At 54.5% G+C, this 22,613-nt stretch overlaps 2 protein-coding genes across 4 annotated transcripts; one reads left to right on the top strand and one right to left on the bottom strand.

Annotated features, from left to right (window-relative positions):
- The first annotated feature begins 610 nt into the window (after positions 1-610).
- Positions 611-21,015, top strand: Ppp2r5d (protein phosphatase 2 regulatory subunit B'delta). 2 transcript variants are annotated; one of them, XM_048347748.1, is made up of 16 exons: positions 611-1,449; positions 7,085-7,165; positions 15,816-16,032; positions 16,273-16,472; positions 16,558-16,668; positions 16,761-16,853; positions 17,396-17,526; positions 17,635-17,694; positions 17,780-17,888; positions 18,052-18,105; positions 18,398-18,568; positions 18,655-18,782; positions 19,241-19,342; positions 19,439-19,511; positions 19,602-19,718; positions 19,846-21,015. In XM_048347748.1, the coding sequence occupies exons 1-16, from the start codon at positions 1,216-1,218 to the stop codon at positions 19,981-19,983; spliced, it is 2,019 nt and encodes a 672-aa protein (XP_048203705.1). In that variant the 5' UTR covers positions 611-1,215; the 3' UTR covers positions 19,984-21,015. The 2 variants fall into 2 exon arrangements, with proteins under 2 accessions (XP_048203705.1, XP_048203706.1); XM_048347749.1 differs by having other exon boundaries at positions 612-1,449; positions 7,088-7,165.
- On the bottom strand, positions 20,901-22,431 carry Mea1 (male-enhanced antigen 1). 2 transcript variants are annotated; one of them, XM_048347755.1, is made up of 4 exons: positions 22,331-22,431; positions 21,733-22,010; positions 21,536-21,638; positions 20,901-21,297 (listed from the first exon to the last, which is right to left on the bottom strand). In XM_048347755.1, the coding sequence occupies exons 2-4, from the start codon at positions 21,997-21,999 to the stop codon at positions 21,146-21,148; spliced, it is 522 nt and encodes a 173-aa protein (XP_048203712.1). In that variant the 5' UTR covers positions 22,000-22,010; positions 22,331-22,431; the 3' UTR covers positions 20,901-21,145. The 2 variants fall into 2 exon arrangements, with proteins under 2 accessions (XP_048203712.1, XP_048203711.1); XM_048347754.1 differs by having other exon boundaries at positions 22,287-22,357.
- Positions 22,432-22,613: the final 182 nt, after the last annotated feature.

Here is a 22,613-nt window from a genome sequence, read left to right as displayed (position 1 = left end):
AATTATCTATCTTTCCCATCCCCATACCAACTGTTTTTAAACAGTGCTCTCCTTGAGCAAGAATTACAGAAGTATTTATTTTGTGGTGCTGGGGTGTGTGTGTAGGGAACCGGTTCCCTTATGCTGGGCAAGTAGCTATCACTGAGCTATAAGCCTCCACAGTTTTTTAAGTTTATCTTTGCAATACTGGGAGGGGTTAGGGGTGGGGGTGGGGTTGAACTCTGGGCAATTGTGATTGATTGCTAGCAGGCACTCTACTGCTTGAGTTATGCCCGGAACCTTTAGCTTGATTTCAGATGGGGATCAATGATCTGAATCTTCCTATCTCTGCATCCCTTATACCAGCGATGATGGAGATGTACTACCACACTCAGCCCTCCACAGGCTTATTCTTTCTTTCTCTTTTTTCCTTTTTTGTTGGTGCAGTATAGTGACTTGAACTCAGGAGCTGGATGCTCTTCCTTAACTTTTTTCTGCTTGAGGCTGGTAACTCTACCACTTGAGCCACAGCTCTATTTCCAGCTTTTTACTCATTGGTTGGAGATAAGAGTCTCATAGACGTTCCTACCCAGGCTGGCTTCAAACCAAGATCCTGAGATCTCAGCTTCCTGAGTAGCTAGGATTACAGACGTGAGCCACTGGCACTAGGCCAGTGGTGGTAAGTTTTCTGAAGTGCTCAACTGTGAGATTGTGCTTCCACTTAGTTCTCAACTGCTCAAATCCAGCTAATCCCCCAATCCCAGAACACTTGCAGTAGATAGAGATCCACTTCCTAAAGTTGCAACCACCCAGGGATTCTCATCTCACCCTGTTCGGGGTGAGCTCTAGAGGGATGCCCAGGAGGGCCCTAGGGAGTGTACTCCACTCATTTTGCATCTGCAATTAGTGCTACGGTACCCCCACCTGAAGAGAAGTGCTCTTCGCTTTAGGGTTTCTTTCCTCCAGTTCGGACCAGGCGGGACAGCAGAATGGTGAGGTGTGAGAGTCACGTCAGAAGGGCAGGAGCAGAGTACGGAAAGGTATCAAGAATGGCTGAGCCGGGGTGCAGCACCCTTCGGCCAGGCTCGGGCTTCCCTTGGCCCCGCCCCCTCGCTAGGCCCGACCCACTTTGGGGCGGGACCTCCCGCTCCAACCAATTCTAGGAGCCGAACCCTGGCGGTTTGTACTCTTTCTTTCCAATGAGAAAAAAAGGAAGCAGCTCGGCCCCAATGGCCAATGGGAGGAGGCGGCCCCCGGTTGTCAGGCAGGTTTGTGAGAGTTCGGGCCAATTGCAGACGCAGCCACCGCTCGACCCGGGCGCAGCGCGCAGGCGGTGGCGGAGAGACGCCGAGCGGGCCGAGTGCGGCCGTGCAAAACCGGAGCCGGAGCCGGAGCCGGAGGGAGCGGGGCCGCAGGAGCGGGGCCGGGGCCGGACGGGCCGAGATGCCCTACAAACTGAAGAAGGAGAAGGTGAGCGGGGCCTTTCTCCCCCTCCGCGCCTCCGCCGTGGGGCCTGCGTGTAGCTCTGGGAGGGGCCCGAACCAGGCCCGGGACAGCCCCGGACTGACCCTCCCGTCCGGCCCCCTGCGGGACTCCCGGGGCCGGCCCTCCTCCCCCTCGCGGCCGGCGGGACCCCGTAGCCCGCGCCACGGCCGGGACAGCTGCCCCTCCTTGTCCCCACGTCCACCTTTCTCCCTTCCTGCTCCTCCGGCCCCCGGCCCCGATCACCCCCCTCCTCCCTCCAGATCAGCCCCCCTCAGGTCACTCCCCTCCTTTTCCTCCCCGCCTCCCTCCTTCTGTCCCCGACCCCGCTCCCCCCCGCCGATTCGGGACAGCCCTCATCCCAGACTGCACCTCCTTCCCCACCCCCGCCCTGCGCAGCCCCCTTCCCTCCTTTTCTAACCCGCCAAGGATGGCCTTCCCGGCTCCCTCCAGCCCCTTCTCAACGCCAAACCCCCTGGATCTAGAACAGCGCCGCTTTCTCTCCTCCACCCAAATCTGGCCTAGGCCCCTCCCTCTAGTTCTTCCTCCACACACAAACTTGTAAGCCAGGACTGAGCCCTTCCTTCTGCGGATGGAACCCCAGAAGGATCGTCAGTGCTGGAAAGGAGAGTCCCTCGTGGTACAGATGAGGAGACTGAGGCTCACACCGGGGGAAGGGAGTTGTCCAAGGTCACATAGCCTGCTGGAGGCCCAGCTGCAATATCAGGTCTCCTGACTTTAGGGCTCTCCTGTGCCAGTGCTCTCCTAACTGGTATCAGCTGGCCCCCCACAGGTTCATCCTAGACCCGACCCCCTTTTTCTAATCTGAACAAGCTCTTCCCCTTAAGCTCTCTCTTCGCTTAACCTTTGCAAATTTTTTCCTTTGCACCAGTGTTGGATTTCTCCCTTTCCTGGGCCAGCACTAACCTCAGAAGGGGCTATCCGTCCTGTCTGAATAGTTTTCTCCCTACTCACAGATCAGCCAACCTTGGACATCTATGCTTCTGACCCAGGCCATTTCTGGATTATTGTCCTTTGCAGTGCAAGGGATCGCATCCAGAGCCTTGCATGGGCTAAGCATGTGCTCTACCACTGAGCCATCCTTCCAGCTTTCCATCACCTTCCTCTTCTACCTCCATACCGCCTTCACCTGTTCCTCATCCTTGCCTTTTTCTACCCTTTTGTTTCCTGCTGTTGCTGAGGTCTGACTCAGAGGTGTGGTTCCTTTGAGGTACAGACTTACACAGAGGATGCTAGGATACCAGCTCCAGCCTCCCCCAGCTTCTCCTTTCCTAGGGATGGCCTCTTGTGGTTGGGGCTGGCTCTGGCCTAATATTTGGCCACCTTCTTGAGGACTCCAAGGGTGCACTGCTTGCATTTGCCCTCTGTTTGATTGAGTCGCTGGGTTGCCATCTCTGACCTTCTCAGGCAAATGATCCTGGGGCTGTTGGGTATTTATCAGGCAGCTCTGATTCTAGGTTGTTCCTTAACCTCTCAGGGCCTGAGATGCTAAGCATAGAATTGGTGATGGTGTGCTTCAGCACTGGTAGTGAGCTGCACAGGGTTGTATGCCCCAGCTAGGCCCTGTCCCGGGGTGGGCAGGTTAGCTGTAGGCAGTATACACACAAGACAGCTATATTGAGAGCTGGGTAGCTTGGGATTTCAGGGAAGTGATGGGGCTTACCCCCCCCCATCTGTAGTTTGTATTTCATCTGATGGACCAGAGACTGTCCCATCTGTAGAAAGCTTTTGCCTCCCAGATGAATGTGAAGAAGAGAAATTCTTAGACTTGCTAGGATTGCAGCGTATTCAGTTGAGAAAGGGTTTTGGAAGGATTGGGGTGCAAAGGGACAGGCATAACTGTGATTCCCCTCTATGAGGTTAGCTTCTTACATTTGATTTTTGGCCGCACATGGCCTCCTTCAATGGTTGGCAAGTTGTGAGGGGGAGAGAGATGACAGTGTGACTGAGGTTTGCCTGAATGGGACGGAGGCACCGAGCAGGGTAGGTGGGTGGAGGCTCCTTATTGCTCATCCATCACGTCTCCCTCTTTCTCCTTTATCTCTGCTGGTCCTTGTCTTTACTCTCCCTCCCTGCCTCTCCCTGAAGCCTTCCCTAAGCTCTCAGTCAGGACTGAGCTGTCCCTCGTCCCCTGGCTTTGCAGAAAATACTTGCTAGGCCACCTAGGGCATTTTTCTGCTGAGCCTCAGATGAGAAATGATTGTGGACAAGTCTTCCCCCTTTGAGATAATAATTGAGCTCTCCCTTGCACACAGTGGGTGCTTCATGAATCAAACTTTTGGGAGAGGGAGGATTTGCATCTCTTCCCTTCTCTTCTGTTCTTCTCATTTGGACTTATGTCCCTTATGCTCCTGGGTGACACACCCCTGCTCTTTGCCTCTTTCTTCTTATTTATAATAATAGTAGGATATTAGGATTTGCATGTGCCCGGCTACCGGGAGTGGGTGCTGTGATTGTTAGTGTTTAATAGATGGGGAAATGGAGGCTTAAGCCAGTTAAGCCGGGTACCAGAGGCTTATGCCTGTGAATCCTAGCTACTCAGGAGGCTGAGACCTGAGGATCACCATTCAAAGCCAGCTTGGGCAGGGAAGTCCCTGAGTCTCTTACTTTCAATTTGCCACCCAAAAGCCAGAAGTAGAGCTATGGCTTAAGTAGTAGAGTACCAGCCTTGAGCAAAAAAGTTCAGGCCTAGCGCCCAGGACCTGAGTTCAAGCCCCAGGCATAGCATGCGCGCACAAAAGAGCCAGTCAACATGCCCACTGTTATATAGCTACTAAGCGTTGGGCACCCAGACTAGGAGCTGGTGGCCCACTCATGTGAACTTAGCTACCAGGAGGCTGAGAGCTGAGGATCTCTGTTTGAAGCCATCCCAGGCTACGAGACTATTTTTTTTTTTGGCCAGTCCTGGGCCTTGGACTCAGGGCCTGAGCACTGTCCCTGGCTTCCTTTTTGCTCAAGGCTAGCACTCTGCCACTTGAGCCACAGCGCCACTTCTGGCCGTTTTCTGTATATGTGGTGCTGGGGAGTTGAACCCAGGGCCTCATGTATACGAGGCAAGCTCTCTTGCCACTAGGCCATATCCCCACTTGCTACGAGGCTCTTATCTCTAATTAACGAGCAAAAAGACAGAAGTGGAGGTGTGACTCAAGCGGTAGAGTGCTAGCTTTGAATGACAAAGCTTGGAAACGGCGCCCAGGCCCTGAGTTCAAGCCCCAGGAGCAGCGCGCACGCACACACACACACACACACACACACACACACACACACAAATAGAAGAGCTGAGCCCCACACTGCTGGCCCCCAACCCGCTCCTAGCCACCTCAACAGCTGGGTTGGGCACTTCACCTGTTCTGCAGGAGCTGGGGAGCAAGGCGTGGGCCCCCTTTCCCCACACCCCCTCACACCCCCATATCAAGGCAGCTGAGTCTGTCAGGCATTCCTTGGGGAGCATGTCTCAGGCATCGTGCTGAGCACCACGGGGGGGGGGGTTACAAGGAGAATAAGTAGCTTCTGATCCAGTGGGGAGACCAGACCAAGATGGGTCCTGTCTCCGCTGCATCCCCGTCTCGCCCCTGTCCTATTTTTCTTCGTCCTGTGATCTGCTGACGGGGGTGGGGGGGGGGTGGGGGGTGGGGGGTGGGGGGTGGGGGGGGTGTGGCCAGCCTGGTCAGAAGGCAGAGGGACGGTGCTCAGCCAAAGAAGGAACTCCTCCTTGTGCCGCTGCGGGAGGCGCTTTCCCTCCCCACCCCCAAGAAGCTTTCCCCTATTCCAGCCCACACAACTCTCTTCTCCCTGAAATCCTTTTGCCCCCACAGTCACAATCACTTGATTTAACGCTTCTCGCTGAAGGGGCTTGGCTGCTATTGAATTGCTGACTCTTGGAGCTGGAAGTGATTTCCAAGATCAGCCAATCCAGTTCTCATTTGGGGTTGAATCCTTTTGCACCATGCCTTAGAGGACGTCCGTCACCCAGCCTTCGCTTGAATGCTCAGGGCTGGGAGCTTTCAGCTTTGCTAGGCAGCCAGTTTCCGTGCAACTGGTCCGTGAGAAAATTCGTCCTTGTTTGGAGCCTGTCCTCTCTCAAACTTCAGCCCGCTGCTCTTGTGCCCCTGATTCTGCATGGACAAGTTGCATCTTTAGTCCACGTGACAGCCCAGCACTTGCTGGTTGAGATCCATCTCCTTCCCTACACCCCCCAGGCTCCTCCCCTCCATTGTTAACTATCCCAGTTCCTGCAGCTGTTGCGCTTTTCAATGCACTGCTGGCATGGGTTGCATTTCCCCTTGAGAAAAGCTCAGATTTCTCAGCTCAGCATGGTGGAGCATGCCTATAATCCCAGCCAGCATGTAGCTAAGCAGGACTGTAAGTTTAAGAGTAGTCAAGCCTGGTGTTGGTGGCTCAAAGCTGTAATTCTAGCTACTCAGGAGACTGAGGTCTGAGGATTGAGGTTCAAAGTCAGCCCATGCAGGAAAGTCCATAGACTCGTATTTCCAACTAACAATAACAACAACGGTAAGCCAGAAGTGAAACTGTGTTTTGAGTGGTAGAGTGCTAGCTAGCCTTGAACAAAAAAGCTCAGGGACAGCATGCAGGCCCAGAGTTCAAGCCCCAGGACCGGCATGAAAAAAGTAGGGTGATTACCTATAGTGAGTCCCAGGCCTGTCTGGGCCACATAGTGGAGGCAGGGGGTGGGGGGGGTGGGGAGGTAGGAAGGAAAACGGGGATTTCTCATGGCCCCTCCCACAGCCCACTGCTCAGAACTGAGCCAGCTTCTCTAGGCGGGCCCTCTTAGTACCACTGAGTCCACACAGGCTGTGAAGTGCAGGTGAGCTGTGTTGAGCTTGCAGTCAGACCTACATCCCTAAAGTCATTTTTACATTTTACATTTTCCTCGCCCTGTCCCTGTGGCCCAAAGCATAGGAAGAGATGCTGGGCAGGCCAGGGCGCTCAGCCAGCTGCCAGGTTCCCAAGGGACATTTCAGACTAGTGTTCACACTCCCCTAACAGTTCAGGGCTTTACCTCCCTCCTTGTCCCAGTGCTGGGTGACTGAGCTGCTCTCGGCACTTGAGCTGGGACTCTTAGATCCATTAGTATCCCCTCCTAATGCTTGTCTTGATTTTCTTTTTTCCCTGTTTGGTCTCTTTCCATGGTTGGCAAGCTTTGAGGGGTGGACAGCTGACAGTGTGACCAAGGTTTGCATCTCCTTGCCTGGGTACCACTTGTGACATCCCCAAATCCTTCCTGGTCTTTCTAGGCGGTCAGCAGGCGAGAGCAGGAGAGGGTTTCTTTATCCTAAAGCCTGTCGTTTGTCTCCCAGCGTATTTCTCCTTAAGCTTCCTCTCCTTGGGTCTTTCCTGACCAAGAGCTCTCCCGGGCCTGACGCAGGCACCAGCCTGGTGAGGTGACAGAGGAAAGAACATCGTCACGTGTTAGGGATGACTTGCCTGAATCTCCCTCTGAGAGCCCCCGTCCATACATACCCGCGGTAGACACAAGGTAGATCGATACAATTGGTTGACTCAGTTGGACAGAACATAGTCGCAACAAAAACCTGAGGCGTCTAGACAAGTCTCCACTAACCCTAATTCCATCTTTTCCCAGCAGGAGCCCCCCAAGCTTGCCAAAGGCACCGTCAAGCCCAGCAGCTCAGGCAAGGATGGTGGAGGCGAGAACACTGAGGAGGTAACAAAACATGGGCGGCTCTGCTTGTGTTACGGGTGTGTCAGCTCCCGCTCCTTGATGTCTGGGTGGTGCAGGCTTCTGGGGGCCGGAGTTCCCCACGCAGAAGGAAAGGAGACTTCCACAGCCAGGGAGGACCCGGGAGGACACCTGTGGATTGACTGCCTTTGGGCAGGGCTTCCCTTTGGCTGGTACAGGCCAAATAAGCTGATTTTTTTCCAACTCTTAGATGCCTGGGAAAATTAGTTTTCTGTCTGTCAAGCTCAAGTGGTAGAGTGAGAGTTCCGGTCCATGGGTTTAAAAATTATCCAAAAGAAAGTCCCCTTTTTTAGTGGTTGAGGGTGTAGCTCATTGGTAGAGCACCTGCTTAGCCTGCTTAAGGCCTTGGGTTCAACTCAAAGCACATATAATAAAGGAATTCCTTCTTTTTTTTTCGCCAAAACCATCTGGGAGGTGTCTGTTGTGAAGTACACACCTGACTGCTACCTAAGAGGCTGAGGAAGGATCTCGAGTTTGAGGCCAGGCTAGACTACATACACCCTGACTCAAAAAAGCAAACCATAGCTGGGCACTGGTGGCTCACGCCTGTAATCCTAGCTGAGATCTGAGGATCATGGTTTGAAGCCAGCCTGGGCAGAAAACTCCGTAAGACTCTTATCGCCAAAAAATTACTCAGAAAAAGCCAAACGTGGGACTGTGGCTCAAATGGTAAAGCAACTAGCTTTGGGCAAAAGAAGCTCAGGGACAGCAACCAGGCCCTGAGTTCAGCCCCAGGACCAGCACAAACAAAACCAACCAACAGAAGGCTGGGTGGTCCTGGGTCCTGGGAAGAGGGAAAAGTCCGCAAGTGCTGGATGGCGTGATGAGTAGCCCCGTGCCACTGTGGGTGGGGTGGGGTTGGGGAGCGCCCCGTGGCCCTGAACGTGGGGTGGGGTTGGGGAGCGCCCAGTGGCCCTGAACGGGACAGGGCTGGGCCCACAGCTCTTGGTCTCAGCTGAAAGGGAGCATGACTGAAGTACAGTTATGGCCAGAAGTCAGCGCAGCTCAGCAGTCTTAGGTCTATAAAGCAATAAATGACAAGTGAGAGAGCCCCAGAGGTGGAAGGATGGAAGGAAGTCTGGGTGTATCCGTGAATGTTGAGGTGGGCTCGGGGCGATCATGGGGGCCCTGCCGCTGTCCCACGTGCTAATGGTGCTTTCCCTGTTTTTGTCCAGCGTAATGGGGGGCGGGGGGGACAGGAAACAGGCCTTCATTAGCTATGGGAGGTCTGTGTTTTCTTGAGAGGAGACTGACCGTGGATCTAGAGGTTTCTGACTTCTTTTGGTGCCTATCACTTTTCACTCTGGTTTAGTCCTCGGAAGAGCTGGGGACCACAGAAATCGCTCTTCCCTGTGCCTTCCCCGGTAATCTGAACTTGTGTCTGGACTGTCCTTACCCCTCCCCGCTGTAACTATTTGTCCCCATCTAGGCCTCTCCCTCTAGGCTGCTGGGCAAGATCTGGGTGTTACCCCTCAGGCTTCACAGTGAATGCTTCTAGGACACACTTTCAGGGCTCAGTCTCCCCTTCAGGATTGACGGCCTTGGGCCTCACAGGAAAGGCAGTTGGGAACAGGTGACTGATATTTAAATCAGCAAGAGAGACTTAGAGGCAGTATGTAAAGGCAGAGAAAGGAATATTTAGGGGGCTGTTCTCACCTTTACCTGACTAGCTCCTCCTCTGGTGATTGAGTACACTGGATGTCATTCCTAGACAGCCTTCTTTGCCCATCCACCTCTATACTAAAGACATGGTCAGGAATTGTTCGCTGCTCTTATTTTTATTTTAGTAGTGTAAGACTTGAACTTAAACCAGGCACCAGTGGCTTATACCTGTAATCCTAGCTACTTAGGAGGCTGAAATCTGAGGGCTGTGGTTCAAAGACAGCCTAGGCAGGAAAGGCTGTGAGAGTCTTATCTCCAATTAACCACCAAAAAGTCCAGAAATGGAGCTTAAGAGGAAGAGCGCTAGCCTTAAGTGAAAAAGCTCAAGGACAGCACCCAGGCCCTGAGTTCAAGGCTCAGGACCACCACCAAACAAACAAACACAAATAAATATAAGCTGAGACCAGTAGATTTCTCCACTGCCTTTTGGGCAGTTTGGTCTTCTCAGTGGTCTTTTTTAGGCTTTCTAGAAGAAGAAGGCTTCAGTCCATCTTGATCTGTGCTTTGTGAAAAGCTTCCCAGAGCACACCTGTACGGGGCAGCTGCCAGAATTCTCCATGATTTTCCAGAAAAGATATCTCCATACAGGGATGCTGTCAAAGTTGGGGACCAGATGTGGGGCTGTGTTCTTTGAGTGGTGTTTGATAGTCCTTCCCTGTCTTGTGTTTTTTTTTTTTTAGTCAGAATCTCAAGCTCTTCTGGCCAAATTCACTGTGTCAAGCATTTCCCAGAGCCTTTCCAATTGATCCTAGTCATGTGAACAGCTAATGTATCTTTTTTATTGAACAATCATTTTGTGTAAGTTTTCTGGGGCAGCCATCATAAGGTACCATAAACTAGATGGCTTAAACCAAAAGAAGCTGGGCACTGGCTGTGGCTAGCGCCTGTAATTCTAGCTACATAGGCTGAGATCTGAGGATCATGGTTTGAAGACAGCCAGGGCAGGAAAATCTGTGAGATTCTTATCGCCAATAAACTACTCAGAAAAAGCTGGAATTGGCACTGTGGCTCAAGTGGTACAGCATTAGCCTTGAGCACCAAGACACTAAGGGACAGCGCCCAGGCCCTGAGTTCAAGCCCCGGAACTGGCAAAACAAACAAACAAAAAAACACAACAGAAATTAAAAGCTCAAAATTTATGTTTAAAGTAAGGAGTGTGAAGTTCAGGTGCATAGCCATGTCCTCCTGGAGCTCTAGAGAACTTGCTCCACACCTCTGCTGAAGCTTCCGGTGGCTTTCGGGAATCCTTGGCACTCCTTGGCTTACAGAAGCGTTTCTTCAGTGTCTGCCTCCATCTTCATACCACATTCTCCCCTGTGTATGTCTCTCTCTGTCCAAATTTCCCTCTTAATAGGACATCAGTGATTAAGGACACCCTAATCCAGTCTGACCTCATTTCCACTTGATTACATCAGCAAAGACCCCGTTTCCAAGTAAGGTCACATTTACAGATTCTAGGTGGTCATGAATCTGGGGGAACACTGTTGAACCCAGTATACCGCGCACTAGGCACTGCGTGTATTAAGTAATTTGCCCCGCCCAAGGCTCTGATATTATCACCTCCACTTGACAGGTGAAGCTAAGGGCTAGCGATGTTAGATAGCTTCTACTCAGGGAATGAATGGCAGAGCTGGGATTCAACCAGGGCTGTGGCCCAGCAGCCAAGTCTCTGTGCGCTTGATCAGTGAGATGCTGGCTCCAAAATTCTAGAAGAGAATCCTAGAATGGAAAAGAGTCCCAGGAGATCTGGCAGGCCTCACTGTGACCTTCTAGGGTCTTTCCTGGTCTGAGTTTAGAGAGAAACACAAACCAGTGGCCTGGCACCGTGTGCAGGCTGCGCTCTCCTGGGTTCTGGGGACCGAGACGGGGGAGGAGGAAACGATCTCCCACGTCCCCACTCACCTCTCTCGGGACATCTTCCCGAATTCTTCCAGGCCGAAACTGTAGCTCAGCCCTCTGTGTTCCCGTAGCCTTTGTGGCTCTTTCTGTTCTTCTGTTTCCCTTGTACTATTAGCCGCCTTTGTGGCTATCCCACCTAGCCTGTGAACTTTTTGAAGGCAGGGGCCATGTCCTAGTGACCTTTTCATCTTTGATGCTTGGCATGGTGTTTAGTGAATAGGGAAGGAAGAAAAGAATTAGTTGGGGGTCTAGCTCAGAGGAATAGTGCATGTCTCACATATATGCAAGGCCCTGCATTCCAGCCCTAGCACTGAAAGAAGAAAGGAATTAAACATGGCCAGGTAGAGCTGTAGGTGTCACCTGGGAGAGAATGCCTCTGTGGTTTTGGAGGTATTAAACTAAAATTATCTTCCTTTGTTAGGCCAGTTCATTTACTGTGTAAAAGACCTAACAGTTAATTTATGTATTTTGAATTTTTATTTATTTTGAGATGCGAGTTTCATTATGTAGTCCAAGCTGGCCTCAAACTCATGATCCTCCTGTCTTAGCCTTCCAACTGGCTGAGATTACAGGCATGTACCACTGTGCTCAGCTTCTATTTCTGAATTTTGTGTTTCATTTTTCTCTTATAATACTTCAGTGCTTGAATTACATTCCAGTTTTTTTTATATTTAATTATCTGGGTTTAGTTTATTAATGGTGGCTGTGTCAGGATTAGGTTAGAGGAGAATTTGTTCAGGGAAAGGAGGTTGGTTGGAATCATCTGTGTACAAACATGGTGTATAAATTCAGGGCACCACTCAGTTGCTGGAGGCTGGAATTTAAGAAGGTTTCTTGGGGTTCAGTTCCTGTTGAGAATTTGGAAACGGAGAAAGTAGTTTGGGCCTCTGTAGAGTCTCAGAAGGATTACACATGTCCAAGCAGAGAGTGGAAGTCAGACTTGGCTTTGGCCATTGGTCAGTCACCCCTCCTTGTGTTGGTTGCCAAAGGCTCTCGAGGAGACTGGCCTCCACTCCCAGCCGGCACAGCAGAGAGGAAGCAAGAGGCTGGAGATTGTAGGAGAAATGCTTGAAGAAGAAGTGGGGCAGACAGAACCCCATGCTTCCCTGACAGGCATGCTTCCCAGTGAAGGGTGAGCACCCAGTGAAGGGGGACACCTCACTGGGCCTCAGCAGCCAGGGCCTTTGCCAGCCGGGCTAACATGTGCTTCCTGTGTTGGGGGCCCCCTGAGAGCCAAGGTCCCTGCCATACTTGGTGGCTCATTTGTGAAGTTTGGAAAGACTCTGCTCAGAGGCTTTCCAGCCTCACCAGCCTTCAAGAACAATCCTCCTCTAGGAGGAACTTTAGGCACTAGCTCATTGCTTTTGTTGTTGTTGTTGTTGTTGTTGTGGGGCTTGAACTCTGGGCCTGCACGCTGTCTCTGAGCTCTTCTGCTCAAGGCTAGCACTTTACCACTTGATCCCTAGTGCCACTTCCGGTTTTCTGGTGGTTAATCACAGATAAGAGTTTCACGGACTTTCCTGCCAGGGCTGGCTTTGAATCACAATCCTCAGATCTCAGCCTCCTAAGTAGCTAGGATTATAGGCATGAGCCACTGGTGCCTAGCTTCATTGGCTTTTTGGACATGGTATTTTTTGTTTTGTTTTGTTTTGCCAGTTTGGGGCTTGGACTCAGGGCCTGAGCACTGTCCCTGGCTTCTTTTTGCTCAAGGCTAGCACTCTGCCACTTGAGCCACAGCGCCACTTCTGGCCATTTTCTGTATATGTGGTGCTGGGGAATCAAACCCAGGGCCTCATGTATATGAGGCAGACACTCTTGCCACTAGGCCATATTTTGTGAACTTGTGCCACTGAGACCTGAAAGCTACAGAGTCCAGCATGGTGGTACATGGCTGTAATCCTGGCGTTTAAGAGTAACAGGCAGGAAGTGCAAGGGTTTGAGGCCAGCTTGGGCTAAATAAAGAGAGCCTTGAAAGAAGAAAAAAAAAGGGGGCTGGGGATATGGCCTAGTGGCAAGAGTGCCTGCCTCATATACATGAGGCCCTGGGTTCGATTCCCCAGCACCACATATACAGAAAATGGCCAGAAGTGGCGCTGTGGCTCAAGTGGCAGAGTGCTAGCCTTGAGCAAAAAAGAAGCCAGGGACAGTGCTCAGGCCCTGAGTCCAAGGCCCAGGACTGGCAAAAAAAAAAAAAAAAAAAAAAAGAAGAAAAAAAAATAGAATGGGTGCATAGCTCACTGGTAAAACATTGCTTAATTTACGGAAAGCCCTGGGTTCAAACTCAAGCATCACCAAAAAGGAAGACAGATCAGCTGTTGCTCCTTTCAGGGAGAGAAGGGAAAAGGTTCCACCGGTGATGTGCCCTCCCAACTGGCCACTCCCATGAAGGGCCGTGCTTTCAGGGGGCCTAGAATCTGTTGGCAGCTCCCTGGACTGTCTAGGTTTTGGTGTCCAGTCCCTTATTCCCTTATTACTGTCACTAACCCACATGGCCTGTCTGCCCCCAGAGCACCATTGATTCTTAAAGTTGGATGAAATATCAGCTTCCTGGGGTGTTGGCGCAGAGACCCAATCCCAGCCCAGGCTTGGGCCTGAGGGCACAAGCGCTGTGACCGTGGGCCACCAGTACCCAGACATATTCTCTCTCTCTCTCTCTCTCTCTCTCTCTCTCTCTCTCTCTGTCGGCCAGTCCTGGGCCTTGGACTCAGGGCCTGAGCACTGTCCCTGGCTTCCTTTTGCTCAAGGCTAGCACTCTGCCACTTGAGCCACAGCGCCATTTCTGGCCATTTTCTGCATATGTGGTGCTGGGGAATTGAACTCAGGGCTTCATGTATACGAGGCAAGGACTCTTGCCACTAAGCCATATTCCTAGCCAGTATTTTGCTTTTTTTTAATCCATGAAAGCCTCTGTTTTCTTGAAACCTTACTAGGAGAGTTGCTGGGAAATGACTGATCTAGTCAAACATTCTCCTTTTTTTTTTTTTTTTTTTTCTTTTTTTTAGGGCCTGGGCTCTGTCCTTGAGCCTCTCTGTGCTCAAGGCCAGCACTCTACCACTTGAGCCACAGAGCCACTTCTGGCCTTTTCTGTGTATGTGGTGCTGAGGAATCGAACCCAGGGCTTCACGCATGCTCGGCAAGCGCTCCACCACTATGCCACCTTCCCAGCCCCATCTCCTTTGTATGTGTGTGTGCGTGCACACGTGCCAGCCAGTCCTGGGCACTGTCTCTGAGCTTTTGTGCTCATGGCTACTATGTGAGCCATGGCTCAGTTGGAGAGAAGAGTCTCCTGGATTTTCCTGCTTGGGCTGGCTTCTCACTGTGGTCCTCAGATCTTAGTCTCCTGAGTCGTTAGGATTACAGGCGTGAGCCACTGGCATCCAACAAATATATTCCTCCTTGTTACTAGAGCAAAGCAAGGCCCTGCTTCTCTGAGAAGATGCCTCCTTTCTCTCCACATTCCCAGTATGAGTTTCGTGGAGGTGGGGTGTCGCAGTCTTGTCCCGTAGGCTGACGCTGAGTCCCTGCCCCTCGAATCCTTCCTGTGTCTCCTCCGCCCTCTGCTGCTGGAGCTGCACGGCCAGTGCCCTCTCCGGGAAGGGATTGCAGAGAGGAGCTTAGGCAGGAACAACCTTGGCCCTCAGTCAGCCTCCCATTCATGGGTGCCAATGCTGGAGGGCCAAACCAGGCTCTTTGTTTTCAAGGAACGTGTCTAGTTGAGGGGATGACACGTACAAACTGAGCTAGAGCTATCAGTAGCGGGGATGATCAGATCAGCAGAACAGACGCAGTCACAGGAGGTTGAGGGTGGCATCCAAGGGTCAGAATGAACTAAGAAAGCCTCTGGGGGGAAGGCAGGACCTGGGTCCTGAAAGATGCAGTGATTTCCAGGGTATCCCTATTTTCAAATAGTGGGGATAATGGACTCACAGGACCCTTTGAAGTGTGCTAGCACCGGAGGGAATTTCCAGGCTGCATGCGCTCCTGAAGTCCAGGTATGACGATGAAGATGGTATCAGGAGTAGCTGCAGCAGCAGACTGCTAGCCCTACTACTTGTTATGTTGTCCTGTGTGCCATGTACATTGGTCTCAGTTCCTCTCACAGCCCTAAAAGGTGGGAACTGTTGTCATCCCTGCTTTACAGATGAGGAGATGAGGAGAACTCGAGGTTGCTCAGTAATTTGCAGAGCCCAGAGTTGAAGTAGTCTGGCCTGAGTGTATCCTTGAGCACCAAGTTCCATGATGGGATTCGGTTGTTCCTAAGGCAGGGAAACGGAGGCCCGAGGCAGGGGAATTTCTAGGTGTATGTCAAGGTCCTCCTACCTTCCTCCCACCTTTCCCCCCACTGTTCCTGAGGTTTGACCATTGATACAAAGGAGGAGCCGCAGGGGACCTCATATTGTCTAAGTAAAATGACACTGGCTGAGTACTGGCCACAGGAGACGCGTGCCAGGCCTGCTCCTGGAGGAAGCCTCGCTTGTGTGCCCACAGTGTCTGGGGCTGGCTTTTCAGGTGGAGGAGAGGAGGGGGCAGAGGGGTAATGAGCCCTGCCGGGCCCTTGCGCCTCCCCGGGCCTGGCCCATCGTTCTTCCACTCCTCCATTCTCCAGAGACTCCCCACGCCCCACGGAATTTTACAAAACATACGAGTAGGCAAAGTTAACTTTTTTTTTTTAACTCCTCTCTTAATCTAGAGGATTCCTAATTCTCCCATGATTTTATTTTTCAGTATTGAGGGTTGAACTCTGGCGCTCTACCAGTAAGCTACATTCCCAGGCCTGATGACCAGTTTTCTGATTTCTGTCACCGTCCGTCAGTGCGTTGTGTCTACTCATGAACTGGAATAAAAGTGTGGAAGGCTGCTGACACACAGGCGGAGGGCCCCATTTAGGAGATGGGACTTCTCCACCACCGCCTTCCAGGCTACAGCCCCAGGTTCTGTCCTTGGCCGTCTTCCTCCCGGGCAAGGACAGCAGCTTGCAGGCAGAAGCAGACTGGGGAGGGCGTGGAAGGGATCTCTTGGGGAGCTGACCTCAATCGATTGCTTGTTTGACTAGGCCCAGGCTCAGCCCCAGGCTCAGCCCCAACCCCAACCTCAGTCTCAGCCACCGGCATCCAACAAGCGTCCCAGCAATAGCACGCCACCCCCTACACAGCTCAGCAAGATCAAGTACTCAGGGGGGCCCCAGATTGTCAAGAAGGAGCGAAGGCAAAGCTCCTCCCGCTTCAACCTCAGCAAGAACCGGGAGCTACAGAAGCTTCCTGCCCTCAAAGGTATTTGCTGACATCCGGGGACCTGGGTGCTGGGCCGGAGAGGTGCTGAGTATTGGGTAAAATGATGGTTTGGGGTGGGGGGGTATCTCGGAAAGAAGGAAGTTCTAGAGAACGTGAGAGGAGTTCTGCAAGGTAGGGGTGCCCGGTAGGGGGGCAGTGGCAGGGTGGGAGAGGCCTGTCAGGCCAGTGGCTTCTCCCCTGGAAGGTGGGAGGAGACCCTGACGCCCGGGGCCCCCACAGATTCACCAACCCAGGAGCGGGAGGAGCTGTTCATTCAGAAGCTGCGCCAGTGCTGCGTCCTTTTTGACTTCGTGTCAGATCCACTCAGTGACCTCAAATTCAAAGAAGTGAAGCGGGCAGGGCTCAACGAGATGGTGGAGTACATCACCCACAGCCGGGACGTCGTCACCGAGGCCATCTACCCCGAGGCCGTCACCATGGTGGGCACGGCGGAGGCATGCGGGGGACAAGGGTTGGAGGCCTGGAGAAACCGGGATGGTGTTCTAAGCTGGGCCCACCCCTCAGTTTTCAGTGAACCTCTTCCGGACGCTGCCACCTTCGTCAAACCCCACAGGGGCCGAGTTCGATCCAGAGGAAGATGAGCCCACCTTGGAGGCTGCTTGGCCACATCTCCAGGTACCAGGAGGGGCGGGCGGGCCGCGGCTGCGGGGAGCGGGCCTTCCCGGGCCCTGGGCTCCGCCTCAGCGGGTGCTTCCCTCCCTCCACAGCTGGTGTACGAGTTTTTCTTACGATTCCTGGAGTCTCCTGATTTCCAGCCAAACATTGCCAAGAAATACATTGACCAGAAGTTTGTCCTTGCTGTGAGTCTTTGAAGGTCCTGCCCTTCCCCGCTCTCGCCCGCCGCCTCTCGCCCACACCCCTCACCCGTGTCTTGCCTGCACTGGTCTCTGTCCGGAACGAGGACACCATGGGAGCAAAGAGGGTCCAAAGCCTACTGCAAGCCCGCGCTAGTGCCTCACGCCTGTCACCCTGGCTACTCTGGAGGCTAAGATCTGAGGATCCCAGTTCAAAGCCAGCCCAGGCAGGAAAGTCTGTGAGACTCATCCTCATTGAAACACAAAAAGCTGAACACACACACACACACACACACACACACACACACACACACACACACGGAGCCTACTGCACCCTTCCCAAGTTTCCAGCATAATGGGGAATAAGCAACCCAGTGCTGCCCCCACTTGGGGTATGTAACGTACCCCCATGTGTCACTTGAGGTAGAGCAGTACAGTAGAAGTCGGCTCTCAGCTTTCCACACTGCCCTCCTCCCACCCCAGAGGACCTGACCCCGGGGCCCAGCCCCCCTGACTGCTGCCCGTCTGCTCTCCTCCCCCGCCCCCAGCTCCTGGACCTATTTGACAGTGAGGATCCTCGAGAGCGAGACTTTCTCAAAACCATTTTACATCGCATTTATGGCAAGTTTTTGGGGCTCCGGGCATATATACGTAGGCAGATCAACCACATCTTCTACAGGTAAGGCCAGGGGTCCAGGCTTGGGAGCAAAGTGGGGGGAGGTGGGCGACTGTAGAATGCTGGAGGGACATAAGGGACCAGGTGGGCATTGCTCGTCCCTGCTCTCAGGTTCATCTATGAGACGGAACATCACAATGGGATTGCCGAGCTTCTGGAGATCCTGGGCAGGTAAGGGGGAGGGGAGAGTGCACTGAGCTTGGATCTGGCCCTTTGGTCCTAAAAACAAGTAAATAAATTCTCCCTTTCCTCCTAGTATCATCAATGGCTTTGCCCTGCCTCTTAAGGAAGAGCACAAGATGTTTCTGATCCGAGTCCTGCTCCCGCTTCACAAAGTCAAGTCCCTGAGTGTCTATCACCCTCAGGTGAGCTGCCTTCCTCCTCATGGCCCCCTGGCAGCCGAGATGGGGCAGCGAGGGGGAGGGGCCAAGTCCTTCCCTATACCCTCCTCTTCCGTGCTGGGCACTTGTCTCTGACTCCGAGACTCCCCGGGCCCTGTGCTTCATCCTTCTTCCCCACCCTTGGCAGCTGGCGTACTGTGTGGTACAGTTCTTGGAGAAGGAGAGCAGTCTGACTGAGCCGGTAAGTCGCCTTCTGCGCCCGTTAGCCGACCTCTCACTGCCCTGGGCGCTGCTTGCTCACTGTACCCAGTGGAAAGTACCCTCAGTGGGTGCTTATGGCCTGACAGGTGATGTGGTTTCCTCTTTGGAGAAGTAAAACCTACAGACACCTAGGAAATGATCCAAGCCAGAGAAACCTGAGCCGTTAGCTGTCCCCAAATGGTACTCCACCAGGGGAGGGGTGGGCGAGGGCCCCAGGAGGGCTCTGTGGGGAACTGGCAGTGCTGAGACCCTCTCCTCATGTCCTCTTTCAGGTGATTGTGGGACTTCTCAAGTTTTGGCCCAAGACCCACAGCCCCAAGGAAGTGATGTTCTTGAACGAGCTAGAGGAGATTCTGGATGTCATCGAACCCTCGGAGTTCAGTAAAGTGATGGAACCACTCTTCCGCCAGCTTGCCAAATGTGTCTCCAGCCCCCATTTCCAGGTAAGACGCAGCGCCAGCACGCCCCAGCCCCCATCTCCCGGCGGAGAGAAGCAGGCCTGGAGACAGGTCCCTCCTCTCCCCACCAGGTGGCAGAGCGCGCCCTCTATTACTGGAACAACGAATACATAATGAGCCTCATCAGCGACAATGCCGCCCGCGTCCTCCCCATCATGTTCCCCGCACTCTACAGGAACTCCAAGAGCCACTGGAACAAGTAGGGCACCAGGCAGGGGCCGGGCCGGGGCTGGGCGGTGGGAATGCGGAAGAACTCAAGAGCCGGGGATGTCACCCGGTCACTCAGCAAGTAGAGCTGGCACCCACTGCATACTGACAGGAGGGACTGAGAAAAGACGCCCCTGTGAGATGTCCGCACTCCCTAAGTGTCGCTGCTCCTCGGCCTCAGCGACCCTGCAGGTCATCACGGCTCTGGAGACTCGCAGCGAGGAGCTGTGTGAGCTGCCTAGAGCACCTGTGGAAAGCAAGGCTTTCCTGCTAAGGCAGCCTCGAGTGGGTTGGAGCCTTGGAACACGGGGTGGGGGGAAGGGCAGACGACTCACACGCTCCGGCCTTAGTTGAGCGCTGAAGCGTGTGAACTAAGAGCCGAACGAGAAAGCCTTAGCCTTAGTAAGCTGGGGTTCCGGCGGCCCCTGCTCACCGTTCCTCTCGTGGCAGGACAATCCACGGACTGATCTACAATGCCCTGAAGCTGTTCATGGAAATGAATCAGAAGCTGTTTGATGACTGCACACAACAGTACAAGGCAGAGAAGCAGAAGTGAGTCTGTCTCTCCCCGAGACGCTTCTCTGCCCCTCTGCCCCTCGCTCGTTTCCTTCTCTCAAGCCCAGCCCAATCCTATGTTTGCTCCCTCAGGGGCCGCTTCCGAATGAAGGAAAGAGAAGAGATGTGGCAAAAAATCGAGGAGCTCGCCCGGCTCAACCCCCAGGTGAGGCTGTTCCGCCACTGTCCTCAGGTCCTGCGGGAGGAGTTTTGGAGGGGGAGGATGCCACAAACCCACTAGCCCCGTTCCTTTCAGTACCCCATGTTCCGAGCGCCGCCGCCACTGCCCCCCGTGTACTCCATGGAGACGGAGACCCCCACGGCCGAGGACATCCAGCTGCTCAAGAGGACAGTGGAGACTGAGGCAGTGCAGGTGGGGAGCGTGCTGGGGACACGAGGGCGAGGGGCTGCGTGACAGACACGTCTGGGAGGGAGAAGCCGCAGGGTGAGTCTGAGAAGGAAGCACCCCTGTTCCTTGTCTTCCTCGTGTCCATGCGTAGATGCTAAAAGACATCAAGAAGGAGAAAGTGCTGCTTCGGAGGAAGTCGGAGCTGCCTCAGGACGTGTACACCATCAAGGCGCTGGAGGCGCACAAGCGGGCGGAAGAGTTCCTAACTGCCAGCCAGGAGGCGCTCTGACCCCCTCACCTTCCCACGGGGTCACAGCCCACTCAGCCCTGGGACGCTGCCCTGGCCCTCTACCCTCTGCTCCCTACTGGTTGACTCGGGGCAAGGTAGCACCTCTCTGGCTACTCTAGAGGATGCAGGCACTTGAAGGGGGGGACACCCAGCGTGGTCTCTCTTCGCCCCAAAATGTGTTCGTGCCTCCCTGTGGCTACAGTACAGGCTGAGCTCTGAAATGCTCAGTGCTCAGACTACCTGGGGATGTCTGTCCCCCTCCTGCTCCTACCCCCAACAGCTACTTGAGGCTGCTCTGAGAAATACACACGGAATCGTACTCTCCTCTCCATCCTCCTCTCAACTCTAGGTGTCTCCTTCCCTCCTGCCGCACAGGCATTAGGGAGCAGCAGGGGGTGGTTCTCACCAAAGTTTTGTGTCCATCCAGCTCTACTGGCCCCGGAGCGAGTAGCTGGGGAGGAGCCAATCCCCAGCAGCACAGATAGGCCCCTAGACCCAGCAGTGTGCGGGCGGATGGGGCTGTCTTATGTCCTCTGACCCCCCTGCCTGACCAGGACAACACAGAGGTCAGAGAAGCAAACGTCTAGGCCGTGGACACTACATGATGAATGTAGGACCCAGTGGACCAATGGGGGCGGGGCACAAACAACCTATCCCCATGCCCCTCTTTGGTGAGCAGCAGCCCTGGGATCGAGAACACGGAAGGGACCACCCCGTGGCTGACTGCTTTCCTGAGCTATTGGTTCCAAAGTTAGAAGGAAGCGGGGAGCAGTGCCCCGAGCATGGCTCCCCCAACACCTATTTATTTCCTCGTGTGTGCTGATGCTGGGCAGGCCCTCAGTCATCCCCCTTGAGCACCTTGGAGAGGCAAGGGGCTGAGGAGGGCTGGACCCAGATTCCAGGGGCACAGGCAGTGCGGCTTTTGGCTGTGTACATAGGGTGCTTTATTCTCCACAGAGTGATACATGCTACGGTAGGTTGGGCTTGGGCCGACGTCCCCATATGTACAGAACTGAATAAAGTGGGTCTCTGAGAAGTCTGATTTGCCTTGATGTGGAAAGGAGATGGGGAGGGTGGAGATGGACATTACAACCAGAGATGTGTTCAGTCCTGTGCTGGTTCTGGCCTGGAATGTAGGGAGATAAGGCAGCTCTCGAGACGGTCACTTCCAGGCAGGAGACGCCTGCCGGGCTTGGAGGGCTTTCTGTACCACATCCTCCCACTGGGCATCCGATATCTCCCGAGCCCAGGCAGGAACTCCTGGTGCAGGCAGGCTTACTCCAGCCATCGTCCTTTTCACCAGCTCTACGTGTTCTGAAATCACAGCCAGAGGCTGGTTAGGGGACAGAATCAATAGGACCAGCTCCTCACCCCATTCCTTCAGTCAACCCAGAGCCTCTACCGACTGGATCATCTCCTAGCTCAGTGGAACAGGATCACTGAAGTCTACAACCTCCACAAATGACGTTCTTAGGAACGGGGTATTCCTCACTAACTTCCTTCTAGTAGCCCGGCCTGGCCATTTCCCCAATGAACGAAGGCTCTTTCTTACCTGGGTCCATGGGAATGGAGCTGTGGCTGCTCAGTGCTGTCGCTCCCTCCTCATCTTCATCCTCACTCTCTAATGGTGGATCTGGCAAGTGCAGCCCCAGGGCCTGCAGAGCCACCGAGAGACAGTCTGGGTCTGGCCTTTCAGCAAGTTGGGCTCCCCCCCCCCCCCCCGCTCCCGTCGGGAACACTCCCTCCTACCTGGATCCGATCCTGGATGTCGGCCACTACGTCTTCTCCATCACCCACGGGAGCCAACTCCACCTCTTGCTCAGGGTCTTGGTTTAGGGGCTGGTAGGAGTAGCCGGCAGGACCTGCCCCGGTCTCCTCCGGTTCTTCCTCGGGTTCTTCCCCGCTCCAGTCCCCGGTGCCTTCCGTAGGGCCCTGATGTGGCCCCAGGTCCTCTGTCTGATTGGGGAAGATACGCTCAGGGCCCATGGTGTCTCCCCCAAGAACTACTGCTGCCATCCGGGCAGGGGCTGCAACGACAGGGAGGGGGAGGAGAGGGAGGGGGCGCAGCCGGGTTCACGGTCACCCCGTTATCCGGCTCCCCGTCGGCCCCCAGCCCGGCCCCACCCGCCTCACTCTCCCCGTCCCCGCAGACCGCCCGATCCGGGGCCCGGCCCCTCGCCACGCCCCTCCCCGACTCGGGCGCCCCCGAGTCCACCGACGCCCGGGGCAGGGCGTACCCGCCCTCTCCTCCCCGCTCCTGAGGGCTCCCATCCGTACGGCCCGGGGCCCGGAGCGCCCCTCACCCGCCCCCACCGACTCTCAGCGCCGGCGACCCCGCGCGCCTCACCCGCGCAGAGCCCACGGCCGGACCCGCACCTCCACTTCCGGCGGGACGGGACGTGCTGGGGCGCCGCGGCCTCCGGCCCCGCCCCGCGCCCCAGGCGGACGCGGGGGAGGCCGAGGACCCCGCCCCTGGCCCCGCCCCCGCCCTCCCCGGCCCGGACGACCGGGGACTACATTACCCAGTGGCCCCCAGGAGCTCGGACGGATACCTGCACATGCGCACAAGCCGCGCTGGCGGCGAGGGGCCCCCCCGCTCCCCGGCTCACGGTCTTTGGGAAACCTGTGGA

The sequence above is a fragment of the Perognathus longimembris genome, chromosome 6, assembly GCF_023159225.1.
Source record: "Perognathus longimembris pacificus isolate PPM17 chromosome 6, ASM2315922v1, whole genome shotgun sequence".
NCBI lineage: Eukaryota > Metazoa > Chordata > Mammalia > Rodentia > Heteromyidae > Perognathus > Perognathus longimembris.
The sequence above is the reverse complement of the archived record's forward strand: the minus strand, read 5'-3'. Positions and strand labels throughout refer to the sequence as shown.

Coding starts and splice junctions, on each gene's coding strand:
- Mea1 (XM_048347755.1), bottom strand. CDS start 21,999: ATGGCAGCAGTAGTTCTTGGGGGAGACACCATGGGCCCTGAGCGTATC. Junction 21,639..21,732: donor ACATCCAGGATCGGATCCAG/GTAGGAGGGAGT, acceptor GTGGCTCTGCAG/GCCCTGGGGCTGCACTTGCC. Junction 21,298..21,535: donor CTCCATTCCCATGGACCCAG/GTAAGAAAGAGC, acceptor CTGTGATTTCAG/AACACGTAGAGCTGGTGAAA.
- Ppp2r5d (XM_048347748.1), top strand. CDS start 1,216: ATGGGAGGAGGCGGCCCCCGGTTGTCAGGCAGGTTTGTGAGAGTTCGG. Junction 17,889..18,051: donor TGAGTGTCTATCACCCTCAG/GTGAGCTGCCTT, acceptor CACCCTTGGCAG/CTGGCGTACTGTGTGGTACA. Junction 18,783..19,240: donor TCCAAGAGCCACTGGAACAA/GTAGGGCACCAG, acceptor CTCTCGTGGCAG/GACAATCCACGGACTGATCT.